General features: G+C 37.8%; 1 protein-coding gene across 2 annotated transcripts in view; it reads left to right on the top strand.

The window, feature by feature from the left end:
* Positions 1-23,651, top strand: part of RNF216 (ring finger protein 216) — a 153,490-nt gene that overhangs the window by 10,369 nt on the left and 119,470 nt on the right. Inside the window, exons 2-4 of one of the 2 annotated variants that reach the window (XM_046666744.1) lie at positions 6,394-6,529; positions 11,575-11,708; positions 22,646-23,326. In XM_046666744.1, coding sequence (XP_046522700.1) covers positions 6,463-6,529; positions 11,575-11,708; positions 22,646-23,326 — 882 coding nt within the window. In that variant the 5' untranslated portion in view covers positions 6,394-6,462. Of the gene's footprint in view, positions 1-6,393; positions 6,530-11,574; positions 11,709-22,474; positions 23,327-23,651 lie in introns of both variants that reach the window. The other variant, XM_046666743.1, reaches the window with a different exon arrangement.

Below are 23,651 nucleotides of genomic sequence, written 5' to 3'. Positions count from 1 at the left end.
GCATGTCCTGCAAGGGAGCCCTGGTCAGTTTGAAAAGTTTGTGGGTCCTAGAGTGCTATATCTCTTTGAAATCTTGCAGTGGACTCCTTGCATCCACCCACTATTGAATTGAGCAAAACCCCTTCCTAGTGTTAGTTGCTTTCTCAGATTGGCCTGTGTGCTTTCCAGTGAATACCTTTCAGTTATTTGGGGATTATCCTGTTCTCAGGTCCCAGTGGTACCCTGTGCTTTCTGAGTCACAAACGTTGATGCTTCAGAAATCATGTGGCTCTTAGTGGTTTGTCCTCATCTGCTATTTTGGAGTTTGTGGAGACTCCTTGCTGGGGTTTTTTTTTTGTAACTGAGTTTTTGTAACCATGGAATTTTTTTCTGTTTTTGTGTGTGAATTTGGAGAGGTTCAGAAGCTTTGGTGCTGCCATTACTGCTGTCTTCCCAGAATTTCCTTGTGGTTTTAGTTTGCATTCCTCTGATGTCTCATAATTTGGGCACTTTTTCATTTGTTTATTGGCCTTTTGGGTTTCCTCAAGGCACTCAACATTGTGAGTTCACATCTTTTAGCCCATTTTTCCTTTAAGTTGTCTGATTTTTTTTTTTTTTTAATTAACGTGTAAGAGTTCTTTATATTTTCTGGATAGGAGCCTTTTGTCAGTTACGTGTATTGCAAATTTCTTCTCCCAGTTGCTTGCCTTTTCACTCTTAATTTCTTTAGTGAATAGAAGTTTTTAGTTTTTAGGTACAATATTTCAGTCTTTTGTGGATAGTGCTTTTTATATCCTATTTAAGACATCTTTCCCAATCTCAAGTTTGTGAAGATATTTTCTTATGTTACCTTCTAGAAACTTAATTATTTTACCTTTCCATTTAACTCAAGAGTTCACTTAAAGTTGTTTTTATCTAAGGCTTGAAGAAGTCTAGTTCCTTGCTATTCCTGCCTTTCCCCTCCCAAAATAAGCTTTCTAGTACAGCAGCATATAGTAAAAAAATCGTGTTTTTCCACTGCTCTGCAGTGCCACTGTTGTCAGAAATCAGATGTCCGTATATGAATGAATCTGTTTCTGGACTCTATTTTATTGGTCTGTTTTTCTCTTCTTTTGCCAATACCACATTGTCTTAATTACTGTAGCTTTATAATAATAAGACTGACTGTCTTTTGTTTTTCTTTGTGAATACCTTGGTTACTCTTGGCTCTCTGCATTTTCCTGTAAATCTTAGAGTCAGCTAGTATATATCCATTTTTAAAATCCCATTAAAGCTGTATTAAATCTAAAGATCAATTTGGGGAGAATTGACATCTTTACAAAATTGTTTTCCAACCCACAAATGTGGTATGCCTCTCCATTTATTTAGTCTGTACTTTCTTTCAGTGATGTTTTGCAATTTTCTGTGTAGAGGTCTTGCACATCTTTCATTGCATTTATTCCTTGGTATTTGTTGGGTTTTGATGCTACTCTAAATAATATGCTTTTAAAATACCATTTTCTAATTGTTTCTTAACAGTATAGTGTTCATTTTTGTGTATTGACCTTTTATCCAGTGACTTTGTTATTCATTCATTCATTCACTTATTCATTCCAAAGATAGCTCTGTGTACAGTTACATGTACAAATATACATAATTTTGTTCTCCTGTTATCTTCCAGAATTTTTATTGTTTTATCTTTCCTTGGTAATCCATCTGGAATTGATGGTTATGTGTGGTATAGGAATGGATCAAGACTCATTTTTTCCTGTATAGGTGGATATCCACTTGACCCGGTAATGTAAAGACCACTCTTTCCACTGCATTGCACCAGCACCTTTGTTTTTATGTGGGTGACCAAATGTGTGTGAGTCTGTTTCTGAGTCCTCTGTTCTATTTTCCTATCTTTGCATTGGTACCACAATTTTCTGCAAATGTTGCAACTTTTATTTCTTCATTTCAACGTGACATTTTATTTCTCTTTATTGCCCTGCTCCATTTGGTTCAACCTCCAGTACAATGTTGACAAGAAATGGTGAGAACTCTCCTTCTCAATTTCAGAGAGAAAGCTTTTCAGTCTTTCAGTGTTAGGTGTGAGGTTTGCTCCAGTGTTTTTTAAATGCCTTTAATTAAATGAAGGAAGTTCCCTTCTAGTACCAATTTACTAGGAAAGTTTAGTCATGAATAGGTGTTGAATTTTAATGCTTTTTCTTTTCATCTCCTGTGACGATTATGTGGTTTTTCTCCTTTATTGCAGTAACGTAAGCTGCATTCCTTTGGTTATGATTTTTGTATTGGTGTTCATGAGAGATAGCAGTCTTTCTGGTAATGTTCTTACAAGCTTTTTATAAGAGGTAGCTTGAGCTAACCTCCGCCGCCAATCCTCCTCTTTTTTTGCTTTAGGAAGATTAGCCCTGAGCTAACATCTGTGCCAATCCTCTTCTATTTTTTTGTACATGGGACATCTCCACAGCGTGGCTGGTGAGTGGAATAGGTCTGCGCCTGAGATCCAAACCCATGAACCCGGGACACCAAAGTGGAGCATGCCACTTAGCCTTGGTGCCAGGCCCCTTTCAAGCTTTTAGTATCACAATTATACCAGCCTCATAAAATGGTTTCAGAAATAATGTTTGTTCTTTTTATATATTCTCTGAAAATTTTTATAGTGTTAGGTGCATTTCTTGCTCAAATGTTTAGAAGACTTTACTGGAGAAACTTTCCAGCTTGCAGTGTTCTTTGTGGGAGGGTTATTAATTATTGATTTAATATGTTTATTTGATCTATTCAGATATAAATTTTTCTTTGTTTGTTGTGGTAAGTTGTGTCTCAAGGAGTTGATCCATTTCATCCAAATGTCTAATTAATTGGTATAAAGTCATTTATAATATTCTCTTTATTTCATACACTCTTCAGTGATATCTTCTTTTACATTCCTAATAATAGTAATTTGTATTTTCTTTTTTCCTTAATCAGTCTTGATAAAGGTTTATCTATCTTTTTTTATTTTTTTTTTATTATTGTTTAAAGATTGGCACCTGAGCTAATGACTGTTGCCAATCTTCTTTTTTTTTTTCTGCTTTTTCTCCCCAAATCCCCCCAGTCCATAGTTGTATATCTTAGTTGTGGGTCCTTCTAGTTGTGGCAAGTGGGACGCCGCCTCGGGATGACCTGACCAGCGGTACCGTGTCCGCACCCAGGATCCTAACTGGTGGGACCCTGGGCTGCCAAAGTGGAGCACGCGAACTTAACCTCTTGGCCACGGGGCCAGCCCCTATCAATCTTTTTAAAGACTCAACTTTTTACTTGGATTTTTCTCAGTTGTGTGTCTTTTCTTGATTTCTGCTCTTATGATTTTCTTATGTCTACTTTTTCTGGGTTTAATTTACTGCACTTTTTCTAGCTTCTTGAGATCAAAGCTTGGATCGTTGATTTTTCAGTTGTTTTTCTTGTCTAAAATACGCATTTGGATCTGTAAATTGCTCTCTAAGCACTGCTTTAACTCGATCTCACACATTTCCATGTGTTTTGTTTTCATGATCTTTCAGTTCATTGAGTGAAAATAGTTTCTCATTTTCAGTGTAATTTCTCCTTTAACCCGTCAGTTGTTTAGGTTGCTTAATTTCCGATATTTAGAAATTTCCTACTTGTTTGTCTTTTACTGGCTCTTGTCAGATAACATGCTATATGATTTCAAGCCTGCGAAATTTGTTGAGGCTCAGCATATAGACTGTTTTATAAATGTTCCTTGTACACTTGAAAAGAATGTGTGTGTGCAGTTGTTGGCTGGAGTGGTCTGTAAATGCCGGTCACGTCAGGCTGTTTGATAGTGCTGTACAAGCCTTCTATACAGCGCTAAGTGTGGATTTGCCTTACTTCCTGAAGATCTGTCAATTGAAGCTATGTGTATTTTGAAACTGTTATTAGAGTCATACAAATTTAGGATTGTGTTATCTCCACTGAGTTGACTCTGTTTTCTGGATGAAATCTCCCTACTTGTCTCTAACGATACTTCTTGTAATGTCTATTTTGTCTAATAGTAATATACTCATACAATTTCTATGGGTTTTCTTGTACCGAAAAAAGGGAAAAGATAAAATAGTTGAAAAGAGGATTGTGATTTATTTTTTAAAAATCAGATGAGCATTTTATATTGGAAAAATATAATATTGGAAATTAAATACTTATGAGTTGTTAATGTTCAATAGGTTGCTTTCCGTCCTTTTACTTTTTTTGTTCTTCCCTGCTTTATCTCCCCAAATCCCCCCGGTACATAGTTGTATATCTTAGTTGCAGGTCCTTCTATTTGTGGCATGCGCGACGCTGCCTTAACGTGGCCTGATGAGCAGTGTCATGTCTGCACCCAGGATCCGAACTAGCGAAACCCTAGGCCATCGAAGTGGAGCATGAAAACCTAACCACTCGGCCATGGGGCTGGCCCCCTTCATCGTTTTACTTTTAAACCTTTCCGTTTTCTTGTACTTTTAGTGTTTGTCTTGTAAAACAACACTTAGTTGGGTTTTATCTGTTCTGATAATCTTTGTCTTTTGATCGGAGTAGTCTGTATATGTAATATAATTTCTGATAGAATTCAGTTTTTTAAAGTTGTACAGCATAATGACTTGACATATATGTTGTGAAATGATTATCACAAGTTTAGTTAACATCCGTCATCTCATATAGATACAAAAAAAAGAAGAGAAATGTTTTTTTTCCTTGAGATGAGAGCTTTGAGGATTTACTCTCTCAGCTTTCAAATATACCATACAGCAGTGTTAACTGTAGTCTTTATGTTGTAGATTATGTTTCCAGTACTTATTTATCTTATAACTGGAAGTTTGTACCTTTTGACCACTGTCATTGAGTTCCCCCACCTCTCACCTCTGGTACCCACAGGTCTGATCTCTTTCTCTGTGAATTTGGTTTTCTTTAGATTCCACATGTAAGTGAGATCACATGGTATTTGTCTTTCTCTGTCTGACTTACCTCATTTAATAGAATGCCTTCGGGATCCATCCATGTTTTCACAAGTCATAGGATTTCCTTCTTTTTTATAGCTGAATGGTATTCCATTTTCTTCGCCTATTCGTCTGTTAATGGACACTTGGTGGTTTCCATGTCTTGCCTATTGTCCATAATGCTGCCGTGAACGTGAGGTGCGGATGTCTCTTCAGCATAGTGATTTCATTTCCTTTGGATATATACCCAGAAGTGGAATTGCTGGATCATATGGTAGTTCTATTTTTAATTTTTTGAGGAACCTTCATACTATTTTCCATAGTGGCTACGCCAGTTTACAGTCCCATCAACAGTGCACAAGGGTTCCCTTTTTTCCACATCCTTGCCACTAGTTGTTCTCTGATCTTTTTGATGATAGCCATTCCAGCAGGTGTGAGGTGCTATCTTATGCTTTTGATTTGCATTTCCCTGATGATTAGTGATGTTGAGCACCTTTTCATATACCTCTTAGCCTTTAGAATATCTGACTTGGAAAAAAGTCTATTTAGGTCCTTTGCCCATTTTTTTATTCTTTTTTTCCTGAGTAAGATTGCCCTGAACTAACATCTGTTGCCAATCCTTTTTTTTTTTTTTTCGCTTGAGGAAGATTAGCCCTGAGCTAACATCTGTGCCCATCATCCTCTATTTTTTTTTTGTACGTAGGACACCTCCACAGCCTAGCTGGTGAGTGGAGTAGGTCTGTGCCTGGGATCTGAACTTGTGAACCCAGGCTGCCGAAGTAGTGTGCACAGAACTTAAACCACTCAGCCACTGGGCTGGGCCCTGCCTGCCTTTGCCCATTTTTTAATTGGATTATTATTATTGGGTTTTTTTTGCTATTGACTCATATGAGTTCTTTATATATTTTGGATTTTTTTTTAAGTTTTTATTTTTTTCCTTTTTCTCCCCAAAGTTCCCCAGTACATAGTTGTATATTCTTAGTTGTGGGTCCTTCTAGTTGTGGCACATGGGACGCTGCCTCAGCGTGGTTTGATGAGCAGTGCCATGTCCGTGCCCAGGATTTGAACCAACGAAACACTGGCCGCCTACAGCAGAGCATGCGAACTAAACCACTCGGCCACGGGGCCAGCCACTATATATTTTGGATTTTAACTGCTTATCAGATATATGATTTGCAAACCTTTTCTCCTGTAGGTTGCTGTAATTGAGTTTTTAAGCATACTTTTTGTTTTTTATGTGTCTCATCGGTTCTCTGATCCTTTATTCCTCACTTGTGTGTTCTTTGGCAGTAATTGGTTAATTTTTTATTATTCCATTTTTTCCCTCCTCTATTAGCTTTTTAGTTATGCATTCTTTTATTTTTATTTTTAGTGGTGTTTTCTCCATAGGCTTAGAATGCTACCTTGATCCTTGATCAGATATGGGGGAAGGGTTTCAGTAGTCTCCTATTCTTAGTTGTTTTTTTTTTTTTCATTTCAGATCCTTTGGAACAGATAGTCGCCATGTTTAGATATTAGCAAGTGCGTATGTTTTTGTCTGCATTCGAAAATGGCAGAGGGAAACAACAATGAAGAGGTAATTCACTTGAACAACTTTCACTGCCACCGGGGACAAGGTAAGTGTTTGTTCTCACTTTCTCCCTTTCATCCTTGCTTTTTCCCTTAGTATTACAGTTCTCTCTTTTTTGAAATAAACTTATTTTGCACCATGTAGAACCCAGAGACGTTTCATTTTTAGACCTGAGAACATCAGGTGTAAACGGACTCATCAGACTAGAATGTTGTGTCAAATGGTGATACCTGCTGGCATGAATAAGTTTAAGAATCTTCCATCACAAGTAAATTAATAAACTACTAATTAGCAAGCCAAAGAGAGGTGTGAATGTGCAGTCATTGGATCTTGAGAGATGGGAGTACGGGGACAGTGGCAGGTCTGTGCTTTTGAAGGAATAGTAACTGCTCCTCCATGTGGAGTGTAGCTCCTCCACGCCGGTGTGATCTAAAAGTACTAAAGTTACGCTAAACGTTTTTACCCCCTCATACAATGCTTAATTTTTTTTTTTGGTAGAAGATTCTGGGTTAGCCTTACAGGGAATTTTCATTTTAGGGTGTTTAAAATTTGGGAGAATTCGTTCACAAAGGAAAGGGAACCTGCGTTTCTATAACATCCCTAAATGCATATGAAATTTCCTGTCAAATCCTAATTTACATTTACACCTGGACTTAAAGAAGAAAAGTCATGCAGATGACTAAGAAAAGATCATTTTTTAACAAGTATCAGTTCCATGGAAGGAGTTGTGCCAGTTTTTGTTTTTTCTCATTGGTAATATTTTGTGCTTATGAGGATGATTTTTTTTCTACATTATATATATATATTTGGTCTTCGGAGCATTTAAAATTGAGCAAATTTTATTAAGCAAATAAATTGAGAAAAACAGATAAAATTGCTTAAGCTATTCAAGTTATGAGTACAAAGGAAATACTAATATTTTAGAATTTTATTAAAAGTATATTCTATGTTGGTAGTGATTATAGCCATAATTTTTTGTGATTCAGAAGGTTTTAAATCTTAGCTATAATTTGTATATATGATCGTTTTTCAAGTTTTCTGAACATGTATATCAAATTAATGTTGTTCTTGTTTTTTAATTGGGTCTTAAATATACTTGAACAGAGTGTCTTTAAGAATAACTAATTCCTTTTGGGAAATTATTGACGTTGAAGGTAGTATTTTTCTGTTAGACAAGTTTGGTATATTCTTCACTCATTATGAGGATTTTTTTCAGACATACAGAGTTTTTTGTTTTTTAGGTGTACAGTATTAATAATTTTTATTATGCCAACTCCTGTAGAGTTTTTTTTTTAATTTTTAAATTATCTTTATTGAGGTGTGATTTGCGTACAATAAGTGCACACATTTTAAGTTGTGAGTTTTCAAAAATGAAAACACCCATATAACCATCACCTTAATCGTGCTATAGAACATTTCTATCATCCTAGAAGGATTCCTTTCCAGTCAGTCCTCACTCGGCTCCTGGCCTAAGGAAACCACTGATCTGCTGTTTGTCACTGAGCAATTTCATATAAATGGAACCATACAGTATTTACATTTGTGCCTGAATTCTTCTACCCAATATGATTTTTTTTGACATTCATCCATGTTGTTGCGTGTATCAGTAATTCAATCCTTTTAAATTACTGAGTAGTAGTCACCTAGAATTCTATACCCAGTGAAAATAGGCTTAAGAATTAAGATAAAAGAAAGGTTAAAAAGTACAGGAATGAAAAAAGACACATTATGCAAATGGTAGTTCCCGAAAAGAGCTGTATGTCTATATGTTGTCAGATAAAGTAGGCACTCCAGACAGAAGTATTAATAAAGTGAAAGAGTTCATAATGATAAAAGGGACAATGCACTGGAAAGATAAAACAACCCTAATCTCTGTACGCTTAGTAGTGTGCTGTCAAAAGAGAGAAAGCAAAAATTAGCAGAACTAAAAGGAGAAATGGACAAATCTGCAATCATAGTGGGAGATTTTAACATGTTTCTTTCAATAACTGAGAGAGCAAGCACATACAAACATTTGTTTGAATATAGAACATTGGAAGAACATGATCAACTTGACGTAGTAGACATGTATGAAATGCTGCACCCAAAGTGTTTACCAAAATTGACCATATTTTGAACTGCAAAACAAGCTTCAAGTTTCACAAGTTTGAAATCATATAGATTCTTCCTTAACCGCGTTGGAATTAAGCCATAAATCATTATAGAAATATAATTAGAAAATGCCTGTGTGTGTGGAAAATGGGAACATGCTTCAAAAGAACTCATGGTTCAAAGAAGAAATCACAATGAAAATTAGAAAATATTTTGAATTGCATGATAATGAAAAATAATATATTAAAGCTTATGAGATACATCTAATGTCATGTTTGGAAGAAAATTTATAGCCTAAAATGCATATATTGGATAAGAAGTAAAGCTAAGAAATTAATAATCTAAACCAGAACTTAAACTTAAGGAGCCAGATAGTCACTCTTTTAGCCTTGCAGGCCATGTGGTCTGTGTTGTAACTGCTCAGCAGCTATAGATAATACATACATGAATGAGCGTGGCTGTGTGTCAGTAAGGACATGAAGTAACAGGACAGTCTTACACTGCTGGTGGGAGTGTAAATTGGCACAAACAACTTGGAAAATTGTTTGACATTGTCTATTAAAATTGAACATATGCTTTCCTGTGACTCAGCACTTCTAGAATGTACCCAACTGAAATGCATATACCAATAGACTTGTGCAAGAATGTTCATAACGGCATTATCCAGAATAGCCAAGGCTGGAACCAACCCAAATGTCCATCAACAGAAGAATAAATAACTTAGGATATAGTCTTATAGTGGATTTCGTCCAACACAGAGAACTGCTGCAACAGGTAGAAACATGGATACATCTCAGACTTGGTATTCGCAAGAAAGCCAGAAACAAAAGAATGTATGCTCAAAAACAAGCAAAACTAAACTGTGGACTTAGGAGGCTGCTAATGTGCTAGAAATGTATTTATTGTCCTTAGTGATGGCCACACAGGTATGGGCCTTTTGTATTGATTCATGGAGTTATACACTTAATTCAGAGACTTAGCTCTGTTATACTTTTATTTTTTAAAGTATATTTTTAAAAGCTAATGTGTTTATATATGTGGTTTGTGGGGAGTATCTTGTCAACCAGTGGGCTTCACTCGCTGTAAGGTGATAGGTTTCAGACCAGCTTTTTTGTTGAGTCCCCCAAGATCGTTGTCTGTGTCTTTTTCTTGGGCCAGTTCTTCCAGAAAGGAATCTGATTTCCTGCCTATGGAATCTCAGACTGTCTGCCAGCATTCAGGGAGCCCAGCAGCAGAAGGCACCTGAGGTCTTATTCGTTAGGCTCTTTGTGGCACCCCTTTCCTCTCTTGACCCCGTGCCAGGTGTCTAGTGCCCCTCAGCCCCTGTCTCTTTAGAATGGACCTCCATGGGGTGGGTCTTCTGGAATGGCTGAGTGAGGAGCTTGGCAAATCCTTTCCCCAAAATCAATGATAAAATTAGACAAAATTGTCAAAAACAACCAGTAAAGACTGGAAATCAACAAAGGCCTACAATAATTGAGACCATTTATGCAAGAATATCTAGGATTCTGCAGCATGAGTTAGACCACCCCTGGTTGGCTGCCCCCTCTGCAGGCTGTGGGTTTGAGCCTTCTCCATTCTGCTAGAGCCCTTGCCACCTGTAAATCTGCTGTTTTCCAGAATTTTGTTTTAAATCCCCTGCCAGCTATCATCTCCTTTTCTCTTCTTTGTGTACTTGAAAGGTTGTAGTCTTCAGCTCCTTTACTCTCATTTTGGTGGGGTTTCGGGAGGTGATGGTGATAATCTCTTGGATTCGTTCTCTATAATGTACTTCCTGGACCCTCAGTTCAGTTGGTGGTTAGATTTATCAGTCTACTTGAAATCATGCAACTTTACTGTGTCTCAAGTACTATAATAAACAAGCATTTTATGTGGGTTTTCTCACTTTGTACACTTATTTGAACTAGACGTCAATGTTAATGTGTTTTAATGTTGAGGAAATGGAAGCTTAAAGAAGTTAGGTAACGGTGTCATGCTAGCGTGTGGTGGAGCTGAGATTTGAACCTGTGCAGTCTGACCTTAGATCACACAGACTTACCTGTTTTAAGCTACTCTCCCTACCATCACCACAGCTCTCTTACAGGAATGAAATGAGAGAATTGATTTTAGATTGCTTTTCAGATTGTTGGGTACCACGAAAATACACGAGCCATTAACCTTGAGAAAGGCATTAGAGCTCTAATGGAGGAATTTCAAAATTTGTAATGATAATGCCTCTTTTTCTTTCTTTCTTTTTTTTTTTTAAACCCTTTTTGCTAGGACGCTTAATGCATTTCCTCTTCATTGCCCATTTTAACCTCCAACATTCCCACAAAACCAGATAGGAAAAAATACCAGTTTATGTTATCCAGTAATTCGTATTAAACGTGATCCATCTTCAAAAAAATAAAAGGAGTTAGAGGCCTTGAACAGAATTATGATGTCTCCATGGTTAGTTTAACTCTAGTTCTATTTAAAAGGAAACTAGGAAAGTTAAATTGCTTACTGTCATAGATGCTAAATGAGTGTTTGACTAAAACAGTGAAATATGTTTGCATAAATAATAGTTAAAATTTATGTCTAAAGTGAGCAAATTTTAATATTTTAAATGTTACATGAAAATTTTAACTATTTTTAAGTGAAAGTATTTTCAGACCTATCAGTTTGGATAAAACAATGTTTCATTCCCTGGGAGGAATAGAGATGAGGTAGGAGGCCACGATTTCAGTCAAGAAGATTTTATCAACAGATTTTTCCAACCTAGTATAAGAAAAAGTTGATAATCTTGAGCATAGTAATTGTCGGATTTTCTCTAGTGATTCCCGAAACGTTTTATTGGCAAAGATCAGCATAGATACATGGCTCTTAATGCTTGGCTGCAGGTGCTGCTTGAGGAGTTCACACACCAGTAGCCATGAACTGGGCTTTAGGCTTGACCTAAAAAGTCATGCCAAAGTTGAATGAAAGGACTGAATGTGCCTATTCCACCTCCCGGTAACAGTGTTCTCTGCCTCCTTTTAGGCTGGATCAGTCTCAGAGATGGACCCATCACCATATCTGACTCCTCTGATGAGGAAGGGGTTCCAATGCTGGTCACCCCAGCTCCTCAGCAACACGATGAAGAGGACCTGGATGATGATGTCATCCTGACGGAAGTGAGTTTTCTTAAACTTACCGTGATGAGGCGTTACTGCAAGTTAGTGCTCTGGTTCTTCAGCCGCTCAGTGGTGGGCACTGGGGCCTCGGGGCAGAATAGCTCAGAGCGGCACTTGGGCTACGTGGGTGGCGCGTGGTCTGCGCTTGTTCCACGGTTCTGAGGACCATGCCCTTTGCACCTTGCCTGATGTCCACTTAGCCTTAGAAGCCGTGTTTTGGTCTGTTTCTGGACCTACCTTTTGCACCATTGCTGTCTGGCTCTACATGTGCTAGTCTACGCTGTTGTGATTACCACAGCCTTATCATGCATCTCGATAGCAGGCAGTGCTCATCTCCCCTGAGTGCTCGGCAGTTTGCAGAATCGTCCTGGGTATTTTGGTGCTTATATTTTTATAGAAATTTTAAGATCAGCTTTTCTAGTTCGGGTAGATAGGTGGTTTAATTCAAAACCAGTCTTATTGCTATACTTACAGAACAATTTATATAGTATTGACCCTTTCTAACTAAGAACAAGTTTTATCTTTCCATTTAGTCTAGCCTGCCTTTATATTCTTCAGCCAGAGCATTTTGAATTTTTCTTACTATAGATCTTAAACATATTTCATTAAGCTTGTTCCTGGTTATTTATCTTTTCTGTTGCTTTTGAAAATGTTATCTTTTCTTCCATTGTACCTTTTAACCTTTTTTTTTTTTAATTTAAAAGTCTCTTGGGTTTTACATTAGTTTAATACCCAGTCACCTTATTTTTATTGTCTGTAGTTGTTTTTCAGTTGACCCTCTTAATTTCTCAAGGGATGGCGTCTGATCTATCTGTAAATAATGATACTTAGTTTCTTCCTGTCCAGTTTTATACTTAGTCTTTCTCTTGTCTAATTATGTTAAGTGATAGCTCCTCAAAGATTTTAAGTAGTAGTGGTAATAAGAATAAGAAAAATACCCACTGACATAAACAGGAATTTTTTTTTTGAGTTCATAATAGTTTACATCAATGTGAAATTTCACTTGTACATTATTTCTTGTCTGTCACCACAGAGGTGCTCCCCTTCACCCCCTGTGCTCACCCCCCACCCCCCTTCCCCTGGTAACCACTGAACCGCTTTCTTTGTCCTTGTGTTTGTTCATATTCCACATATGAATGAAGTCATCTGGTGTTTGTCTTTCTCAGTCTGGCTTATTTCGCTTAGCATAATTCCCTCCTGGTCCTTCCATGTTGTTGCAAATGGGATGGTTTTTGTCTTTTTCATGGCTGAGTAGTATTCCATTGTGCATACACACACCACATCTTCTTTATCCAATCATCAGTCCATGGGCACTTGGATTGTTTCCATGTCTTGGCTATTGTGAACAGTGCTGCAGTGAACATAGGGGTGCATATATCACTTTGGATTGTTGACTTCAAGTTCTTGGGGTAGATACCCAGTAGTGGGATGGCTAGGTCATATGGTAGTTCTATTTTTAGTTTTTTGAGGAATCTCCATACTGTTTTCCATAGTGGCTGCATTAGTTTGCATTCCCACCAGCAGATTATGAGGGTTCCCTTCCCTCCATACCCTCTCCAACATTTGTTATTTTCAGTCTTAGTGATTATAGCCATTTTAACAGGCATAAAGTGGTATCTTAGTGTAGTTTTTGTTTTCTTTTTTCTGCTTTTTTCTCCCCAAATCCCCCCAGTACATAGTTGCATATTTTAGTTGTGGGTCCTTCTAGTTGTGGCATGTGAGACGCCACCTCAGCCTGGCCTGATGAGCAGTGCCATGTCCGCGCCTGGGATTCGAACCAGTGAAACCGTGGACTGCTAAAGCGGAGCACACAAACTTAACCACTTGGCCAAAGGGCTGGCCCAGTATCTTAGTGTAGTTTGATTTGCGTTTCCCTGATGATTAGTGACGTGGAACATTTTTTCATGTGTCTATTGGCCATCTGTATATTTACTTTGGAAAAATGTCTGTTCATACCCTCTGCCCAATTTTTTGATGAGGCTGTTTGTGTTTTGTGTTGTCTTTGATCAGGCTGTTTGTGTTTTGTTGTTTAGTGGGTTGTCTTTTTGTTTTGGTCCTAGTTTCTTTGGCCTTGCAGAAGCTGTTTAGTCTGATGAACTCCCACCTGTTTATTTTTTCTTTTGTTTCCCTTGTCTGAAAAGACATGGTATTTGAAAAGATCTTTTAAGTTTGATGTCCAAGAGTGTACTACCTATATTATCTTCCAGGAGTTTTCTGTTTCAGGACTTATCTTCAAGTCTTTGATCCATTTTGAGTTTATTTTTGTTTAAGGCATGAGATAGTGGTCTACTTTTCATTCTTTTGCATGTGGCTGTCCAGTTTTCCTAACACCATTTATTGAAGAGACTGTCTTTTTTCTCCATTGTGTGTTCTTGGCACCTTTGTCGAAGATTAGCTGTCCGTCTATGTGAGGTTTTATTTCCGGGCTTTCAGTTCTGTTCCATTGATCTGTGTCTGTTTTTGTGCCAGTACCATGCTGTTTTGATCACTGTGGCTTTGTAGTGCATTTTGGAGTCAAGGATTGTGATGCCTCCAGCTTTGTTCTGACATAAACAAGAATATGTTTCTTTATTAAGTGTGATGATGGCTTTTTGCTTGAGATACCATTATTTAAAATAATGTTAAGGAAGTAGCCATCTACTTTATTTCACGTTTTAATTATAAGTGAAGGTAGAATTCTGTCAAATTCAATTTCAGCATCTGTGAAGATTATCATATGATTTTTCTTCTTTGAGCTGACAATGTGGTAAATTATTCTGTCTTGGGACAGACTCCACTTGGTAATGGTATTGTAATGGTAATGTGCTGTTGGATTCCATTTGCTAAGATTTTATTTAGGGTTTTCTCTGTAGATCTCGTAAGTGAGAATGGCTGATAGGTGTTTGTATATGCCTGTGCTATCCTTGACAGATTTTTTATAAACATGATTCTGACTTCAGGAAAAGAGTTTCGAAGTTTTCTTTCTTCCTCTGTGCTCTGATACAGTATTTCAAATAACATTTGAGTTCCCTGTTCCTTAAAGATTTGGTAGAGTATACCCTAAAGCCTTGTGGGCTGTTGCTTGTTGTGGAGGACGGTTTGAAAACTGTCTCAGCATCCTCTGTGCTAATTGATGTGTCTAAGTGTTCTTTCACTTTCAATATCAGTTTTGTTCACTGCTATTTTCTTAGAAAATCATTTATTTATTTCAAGGTTTTTTGATATACTTAGTGGAATTAAACAAAATAGCCTTTTGTTCTTTCTAATTCCTCTGAATCTATGGTTCGTCCGTTTTTCTTTTCTCTTTTTGTACTTGTGTTTTTTCCTGATTTTATGAGCTAACCCTTCTTCCCTCCTCCCTTCCCTTCTTTTCTTCCTTTCTCCTTTACCAAAGAAACTTTGCCAAACTTCTTAGTTTCTGCTTTTGTCTCTATTAATTCTTTCCTTCTGCTTTAGCGTGTTTAACATACTTCTTTAGCATTCGTTCTGTGGTGCTTTTACTAACTTCTTGGGTTATTTGTTCTTTATTCATTCTTTTATATTATTATTCTGGTTATTTATTGCTATGTAATGTATCACCTCAAAACTTAATGGGTTAAAAAAACTGCAGTCATTTCACTCTCTCATGGTTTCTGTGGGTCAAGAATTTAAGAAGGGTTCAGCTGGATGATTCTGGTTTGCGATCTCTCACGTGGCTGTTCTCAGATGGTACTGTAACTGGGACAGTGGGGGCTGCAGCACCTGGAGGCTGGCAGGCATTGCTCTCTTCAGGACTTCTGCGTGGGCTCGCTCACTCTCCTTTTTTTTAATTGAGATATAATACAAAACCTATATAATTTCTCCATTTAAAGTGCACAGTTCAGTGGTTTTTAGTGTATTCACAGAGTTTTTCAACCATCAACACAATCAATTTGAGAACGTTTTCGTTACCCCCCAAAAAAGCCCTGTGCCTATTAGCAGTGACTCCCCATTTCCCCCCCACTCTCTACTCCCCCCCAGGCAACCACTGATCTACTTTTTATCTCTATAGATTTGTCTCTTACAGACGTTCCATATAAGTGGAATGTGGTCTTTTATAACTGGTTTCTTTTACTTAGCATAGTATTTTCAAGGTTCATCCATGTTGTAGCATGTATCATTAGTACTTCATTCCTTTTTTTAAACAATTTTATTGAGGTATAATTCACATGTCATACAATTCATCCATTTAAAGCATGCAATTCAATAACTTTTAGTATATTCAGAGTTGTGCATCGATCACCACAGTCGATTTCAGAACATTTCCATTACCCAAAAAAGAAACCCTGCTCCCCTTAGCTGTCATCCTCCATTCCCCCATCCCAGCCAGTCGTAAGAACCACTCAGCTACCTTCTGTCTCTATAGGTTTGCCTATTCTAGACATTTCATATGAATGGAATGATACAGTATGTGGTCCTTGGCGACCAGCTGCTTTAATGTAGCATGTTTTCAAGGTTCATCTGTAATGTAGCATGAATTAATAATTTCGTTCCTTTTTATTGCTGAATAATATTCCCTTGCATGGATAAACCACATATTGTTTCTCCATCAATTGATGGACATTTAGGTTTCTTCCACTTTTTTGCTATTATTAATAATGAGTAATGCTGCTATGAACATTCACGTAGAAGTTTTAGTCTAGACATATGTTTTGTTTCTCTTGGGTATTGTCTTACTCCATTCAGGCTGGTATAACAAAATACCACAGACTGGGTAGCTTATAAACAACAGAAATTTATGACTGCAGTTCTAGAGACTGGGAAGTTGAAGATCAAGGCACCAGCATGATCGTGTTCTGGTGAAGGCCTTCTTCCAAGGCACGAATCCCGTTCATGAGGGTTCTACCCCTTTGACTTAAGCATCTCCCAGAGGCTCCCCCTACTAATACCATCACCTCCGGGGGTTAGGATTTCAACATACACTTGGGCTGGGGGAGGAGACGCAAACATTCAGACCATAGCAGGTACGTACCTAGGAATGGAATTGCTGGATCCTGTGGTAACTGCACTGCATTCTTCCAGACGGTTTTCCTTAGCAGCTGCACCATTTTACATTCCCGCTGGCAGTGTACAGGGGTTCCGGTTTCTCCGTATTCTTGCCGACAATTGTTATCATCTTCTTTGTATAGCCGTCCTTGTGAGTATGAAGTGGTATCTCATTATGGTTTTGATTTGCATTTCCCTGTAGCTAAAGATACTAAGCCTTTTTTGATGTCCTTATTGGCCATTTGTATATCTTCTTTGGGGAAAAGTCTGTGCAAATCCTGTGCAGCCCATTTTTAAAGTGGGTTGTCTTTTTATTATTGAATCTTTCTGTATTCTGGATACTGTATACTTTATATATTCTGGATACCTTTATCAGATATCTGATTTGTGGACATTTTCTCTCATTCTGTGAATTGTGTTTTCACTTTTTTGATAGTGTTCTTTGAAGTACCAATGTTTTAAACTTTGAAATTCAGTTTATTTTTTCCTTTGTCACTTGTTTTTGATGTCATGTCTAATATATATGATCTATCTTAAGGGCTAGGTCAGGCTTCCTCACGTCATAGAGGTCTCAACATTAGTATAAATTAGTGCTTTAAACTCATCCTGGATAATGTAAAGACTTTAAAACACTTTAACTCTATTTATTCACCTCCTGACTGAAATACTGTTTTCTTAAAAATGTATTTCAATTCTGTATACATTTTTTAAAACCTTATAGTATGTTTTTTGTTTTATATAGTCAGTATTCACTTTGCCTTCTCCAAATATTGACCTTTTTTGTTCTTCATTCCTTTCTGCACCTCTGCCTTAAACTGAGATGATTTTTCTTCTACCTAAAGAACACTCTTTAGGATTTACTTTACAGTAAATTTGATGTTTTCATTGAGTATAAAATTACATGTGGCAGTTATTTTCTTTGAACACTAGGAAGATTCCAGTATTTTCTGGCTTCCATTTTTCTGTTGAAAAATCATTTGGTCTTATTTTTTTCTATTGAAAACAGTGTGTAGTGCTGCTTTTAAGAATTTATTTTTGTATTTGATTTTTGCAGTCTTTGTATGCTACCTAAGTTTCTTTTTTCTTTTTCTTTCTTTTTTTTTTTTTTGTGAGGAAGATTGGCCCTGAGTTAACATCTGTTGCCAGTCTTCCTCTTTTTTTTCTCCTCCCCAAAGCCCCAGTACGTATTTGTATATCCTAGGTGTAGGTTGTTCTAGTTCTTCTGTGTGGGATGTTGCCACAGTGTGGTTTGATGAGCGATGCATAGGTCTGCACCCAGGATGCGAACCAGTGAACTCCAGGCCGCTGAAGCAGAGTGTGAGAACTTAACCGCTTGGCCATGGGGCTGGCCCTCATAGCTAAGTTTCTATTGTTTGGGTATTTTAATTCATCCTGCTGAGATCTTCAAAACTAAAATCAAGCCACTGTCCTTGAATGTTTGTATTTTGTCTTCAAATATTGCATCTTATCTCTCCTCTCTTCTTCTAGAACTCCAATTACAAGTTGATAAGAAAAAACCCTTTTCACTGTATTCTTTCTGTCTTCTAGTCTCTTATCTAATTTTCAGTCATTTTGTGTCTCTATGCCTTATTCTGGCTATTTTATTCTGACTTGTCTTTCGCTTCACTATTGTCTCTTCATCTGTGTTTATTTAAAGTGCTTTCCACCCATCCCTTGATGCCTAACCTCAATTACTATATTTTTCCATTCTGGAATTTCCATTTGATTGGTTCTTTTATTTTTCTTTCTTTCCAACAATTTCTAATTCTCTGCTAAAATTCTCAGTCTAGTCTTTTATTTCCTTAAACATGCTAAGGATGTTATTTTAGAATCCATGTCTGGTAAGTTTACTATTTGAAACTTCTGTAGGTTTATTTCTGTTGTCTGTTATTTCTCTTGGTTTGGTTTTCTGTTATGTTGCATCAGTTTCTTACATGCCTGGTTATTTTTTATTCCATGGTAGTCATTATTGTATATGAAAATTTTGAGGTTTTAGATGCTGATGTTGTTCTTAGAGAGGGCCCCCATCTTCTCTTGGAGAGAATTAGGGAGACCAGCAATCACCGATTCAGGGATTTAAACTGTCAGGACAAAGATTCAGTTCCTGGAAAGTCCAGCACATTTCCAGTTCACCCTTACTTCAGTGGTGCAACCCTTCAAGGACTCACCCTAGAGCTTGAGATTTACCAGAACCCTTCCCCATGCTGTGTTCTCATATTCCAGCTTTTGTGCCTTTACCTCCTCAATGACTGTATTAGAAGTTTTGTTCATCTTCTCATTCTTCAGCCAGGTCTGGAATTGGCAGATGGATCTGTAGGAGAAAAGTACCCCAGTCTGGGGCTCGTTTTGTTGGATTTCTTCATCCTGGACCTTGTCCCCCAGTATCTCTGAGGTCTTTGAGTAGATGTTTTGGTTTTGCTTTGATATTTTGACTAGATTTTCTGCTTTTACACAACAGAAGGGTTGATCTTAATGATCTAGCATGTCATTACTGGAATCAGAAGTCCGTTTTTCTGTCTTTATTCATATGCTTTCTGAATCACTTGAGTTGCAGTAACTTTTAATTATGTAGTTGAGTTTTGCCTAGTGGTTCTATTTAAAGAGACTTAAATTTAATAGGTGAATTGATCTCATTTATATTTATTAGTGTGACCAATATAGTTTGTTTTTAGTTCTCTCATAGTGTTTAATATGCTTTATATTTTTATCGCTTTAAAAAATAATCTTTCACTTTGTTCCCTGCATCTTTGAGGTTTTCATATTGAGAGAGTGTGTTCTTGCTGATAATTTAAAGGTTTTTATCTTTAGTTTTATTCTTTTTAGTTCTTCTGGTAGTTACTTTATACTTTCACATGCTGTCCTTACATATGTAAGTTGATTTGTCAGGTTTAAGTGTATGTGTTGACCCCCATCTTCTCCACTTTTGATGGTTACCTTATTTCCCAACCTTTTATTGTCACCTTATTTCTAAAAAAAAGAAAGATTAAAAATGTTTCTACTAAAGAGATAATTATTTTGTCGCTTCTCTGTGTTCTTGTTTCTGTGTTTTGTCATTATTTCATCCACTGTGTAGTACTTTTCTGGTATGTGTTACTCATCTACCATTTCTTCTTTTTTTAATAATTAGGTATCTTTATATAGTTTCTCTGCTGGTTATTTTTTATCATCACTCAGGTTTGAATGTAGTTGAAGTTTTCCTGAACCAGCTCTTTGTAGGCGGTTATGTTGGAGACGGGCTCAAGCACTCTTCTTGGCTAGCAGGAATTCTCCTCATCACAGTGGCTGTGTGTGTGTTGGGGGGAGGGGGTGTTTGCACACATGCATTTATATTTATTTAGCCTTTTTCTTTTTTATTGTTTCTTTAGCCTTACACGTATATTTTTTAATGCAGGGTCTAATCAGTGACCATACTTTGCATTTAGCTGCCATGTCTCTTTAGTCTCCTCTAATGTAAAACAGCTCTACAGCTTTCTGAGTCTTGTTTTGGTCGTTCGTGCCATCCGCATTTGTGAAGGGTCCAGGCCAGCTGTTCTACGGAACGTGCCTCCACGTAGGGTGGCTGCTTCTACGCCATCTGATGCAGGCTGGATGTTTTCAGCAGGAACGCTGCATGGATGAGGCCATGTCCATCACACTGGTTCTCACCAGGTGATGCATGATGGCGGTTTGTCCCTCAATTGGTCCTCTCGGTTTTAATCTCTTGGTTAAGATGGGTCTGCCATGTTTCTCCATTGCAAAGAAAAGTTTCCCCGTTCATCAGTAATAAGTAATCCGTGGGGTGAAATTTTGAAACTGTGTGACTCCCCATTCCCCAACAACTTTCACCCAAAGATCTTTGCCTCAGTCAGTTATAACAGTTACTATAAAATTGTGATTTTCAACACTTGTTTCTAAATTCATTGGTTATAATTTTTCTGTTAAAAAAAAAAAAAAAAAGAGCTTTCCTTCAGCACCACTCCACCACCCCCATACACGTAGTTTTTAGTATCACTGTGAGTTTGGAGAAATGACTGATTCCGGAGTGGGGACAGGATGAGCCTGGGACATTCTCTTGTGCTGCACAGTAAAGAAAGACTCAAGGAATGACCAGCATTTGTCAGGACAAGGAGCTGGATCCAAGGAGCCCCAGGTAACCCAACTCGGGCAATTTGAGAATCAAAAAGAAGAATAAAAGTGATGGTTTGTAACATGTTGAATAAAAAAATCCACAAATTCACAGTGATAATATTCTTCTTACCAGCCAGCAAAGATTGCCATTCCAGAGCAGCCCAGTTCAGAGTTCTCTGCATCCTGCCTCTCTCCATCCTTCCTCACTGACAGCCTGCCTCCAGCAGAGAGATGTATGTCCTCACTCAGTCTAACCTCAAAAACGCCTTGCTGCCAGATGGCGTGGAGGTTCCCATTGTTCCACACATGAGATTGCTGGGTTTTCCCCCCAGGGCACACCATCTACTTTGAAAACTCTGCCTCTCTGAAGCGTTCTCTGCCTTGCCTGAAATCTGTGGCTGTACTTCCCTCCCTGCGTTTATCAGGTCCTCCTCATATACATTGTGATTTGAGATTGCAGATGTCTGCTGGTTTCATCAAAGATACTCACTTCTGTGTCTCATTCTCTTCCCTGGATTGGTGTGATTTCAGAGGAGAGAAGTATTAGAGGCATCTTGATTCTGCTACCTTAAAATTGGACATCTGTTTTCAGTTTTTTAAATTTACAGGTAACACGTGATTACCTTCGCTGTAGAAATTGAAACAATTCAGATAAAACTAAAGTATAACTTCACCAGATTCTCCCTCCTCAGGGATTTCCAGAGGAACTGTTGTTATCAGCTCGGCATATATCCTTCCAGATCTTTTTCTTTGAATTTGTGTGTGTGTGTGTATGAGCGTGCACATGTGTGAGTACATATATATGCATTTATAATTGGTTATGTTTATGTTTGCTTTGATTTTTTTTTTTAAATAAGTAAAATCACTCTCTGTATGTATTATTTTGCAAGTGTTCTTCACTTAATGACATTTCTTGGTGAGCTTTCCATTTCGGTAGGTGGTGAGCTGCCTCTTTCTGGGAGAGGAATTGGGGAGTATTTAATAGAGCAGATAAGTAGTAGTTTACTTAACTATTCTGTTAGGGACAAAATTTAGAATGTCTCCAATTTTTTTCTTTTTATGTTATAAGCAACGTGGTGTTGAATATCCTGTATAGGCCCCATTTAGGTACATAAAGGTTTGTAGACTAGATATGGAAAAGTGGTATTGATACATCATAAGGATATACATTTTTTATTTTAATAAATAATGCCAAATTGCTCTTCTAAATTCACCAGCAGTGAATGGCAGTGTAAGAGTTTTCCCACATCCTTATCAATGTTTGATATCATCTAACTAGAAAATTTGTCAGTCTTATGGGGGGGAAAAAATCTTGTTTTAATTTGCATTTTGCTGATTGCTAATGAGATTTAGATTCATTTCATATGTTTATTGGCCATTTTCTCATTCCTCTATTGTGTTGTCATTCTCTCATTATTTCCTATACTATGCAGTAATTTTTGTTTTCGTGGTCTCAGGTGAAATTACAGGCTTCAGTCTCCGAGTGACTGCTTTGATTCTTTAGTGACTGTAGTGTGATCAAATGTTGAGATAAATGTGAAGAATAGGTTTTGTTGGGGAGGGTGTTTTGTTTTTGTTTCTTTCCTATTCTATCTCAGAAGCTCAGTATAAGTACTTATGGAGGCATAGACATAGGAAAGAAATTGAATTATTATTAAAATTTCATTTTTTCTTAGACAAGTAAACCTCAGACATCACGACCCAATCTCATCAAACCAGCTGCCCAGTGGCAAGATCTCAAAAGATTGGGAGAAGAAAGGCCTAAAAAGTCTAGAGCAGCCTTTGAATCAGATAAAAACGGCTATTTTTCAGTGTGTAACAGCTCATTGTTTGATTCTGGGGCACAGGATGATTCTGAGGATGACTACAGTGAATTTCTGGATCTTGGGCCTCCTGGAGTTTCGGAATTCATCAAGCCAAGTGGCCAAACAGAGAGAGAGCCCAAGCCTGGACCAAGTCATAATCAAGCAGCAAATGACGTTGTCAACCCCAGATCAGAGCAGAAAATCATTATCTTGGAAGAAGGTAGCCTTCTTTTTCCAGAAAGCGATCCTTTGGACACTCAGAACCAGTCATCTGAAGACTCAGAGCTGTCATCAAACCTCGGAGAAGCGACTTCTGTCCTCGATGATCAGGCCATCGAAGAAGACTGCTGGTTAGACCATCCTTACTTCCAGTCCCTGAACCAGCAGCCCCATGAGATAACAAACCAGGTTGTTCCTCAGGAGCGGCAGCCTGAAGCAGAGCTGCGCCCGTTGTTGTATCAGCATGAGCCTCCAGGGCCAGCTTTTCCAAGGCCGGCTTTTCCAAGACCAGAACCCCAGCAGGATGGGATTCCAGGCCCTTCTTCTCCTCAGCCTGCCCATCCTCTAGGCGAGCTCGAAGACCAGCAGTTAGCAATAGATGATGAAGAGCCAGGTCCAGCCTTTCCACTGCGAGGATCTCAGGAACCCAATTTGGAAAACCTTTGGGGGCAAGAAGCTACTGAAGTAGATCAAGAACTTGTTGCACTATTAGTGAAAGAAACAGTAAGTTTTGTTTTATTAAGTAAATAGTTATAAACGCTGAATATTTTGAGTTTTCTTTTATTGCAAAAACATTATTTGTGTGTGTGGACTTCATTTTCCTAAGGGCTATATAGCTAGATAGATAGACTAGAAGGAGAGAAACTCTGAAGACGTGAAAGTTGAATCAGGATTCCTTAATCCATCCTTAACTCCCCAGCAAGTCCTTTGGGATTCCAGCTGCAGATCATGGGTGCCCTGGTGCTAAGCAGTCCCCTCACTTTTTAAAAAGTTAACTCCACATTCAAACCCTTAAAGCAGATCCACCTAGAGCTACACTGTCCATTGT

Source organism: Equus quagga, chromosome 7, assembly GCF_021613505.1.
Source record: "Equus quagga isolate Etosha38 chromosome 7, UCLA_HA_Equagga_1.0, whole genome shotgun sequence".
In the NCBI taxonomy this organism is placed as follows: Eukaryota; Metazoa; Chordata; class Mammalia; order Perissodactyla; family Equidae; genus Equus; species Equus quagga.
Note: the sequence above shows the minus strand (reverse complement) of the source record. Positions and strands in the feature narration are given on the sequence as shown.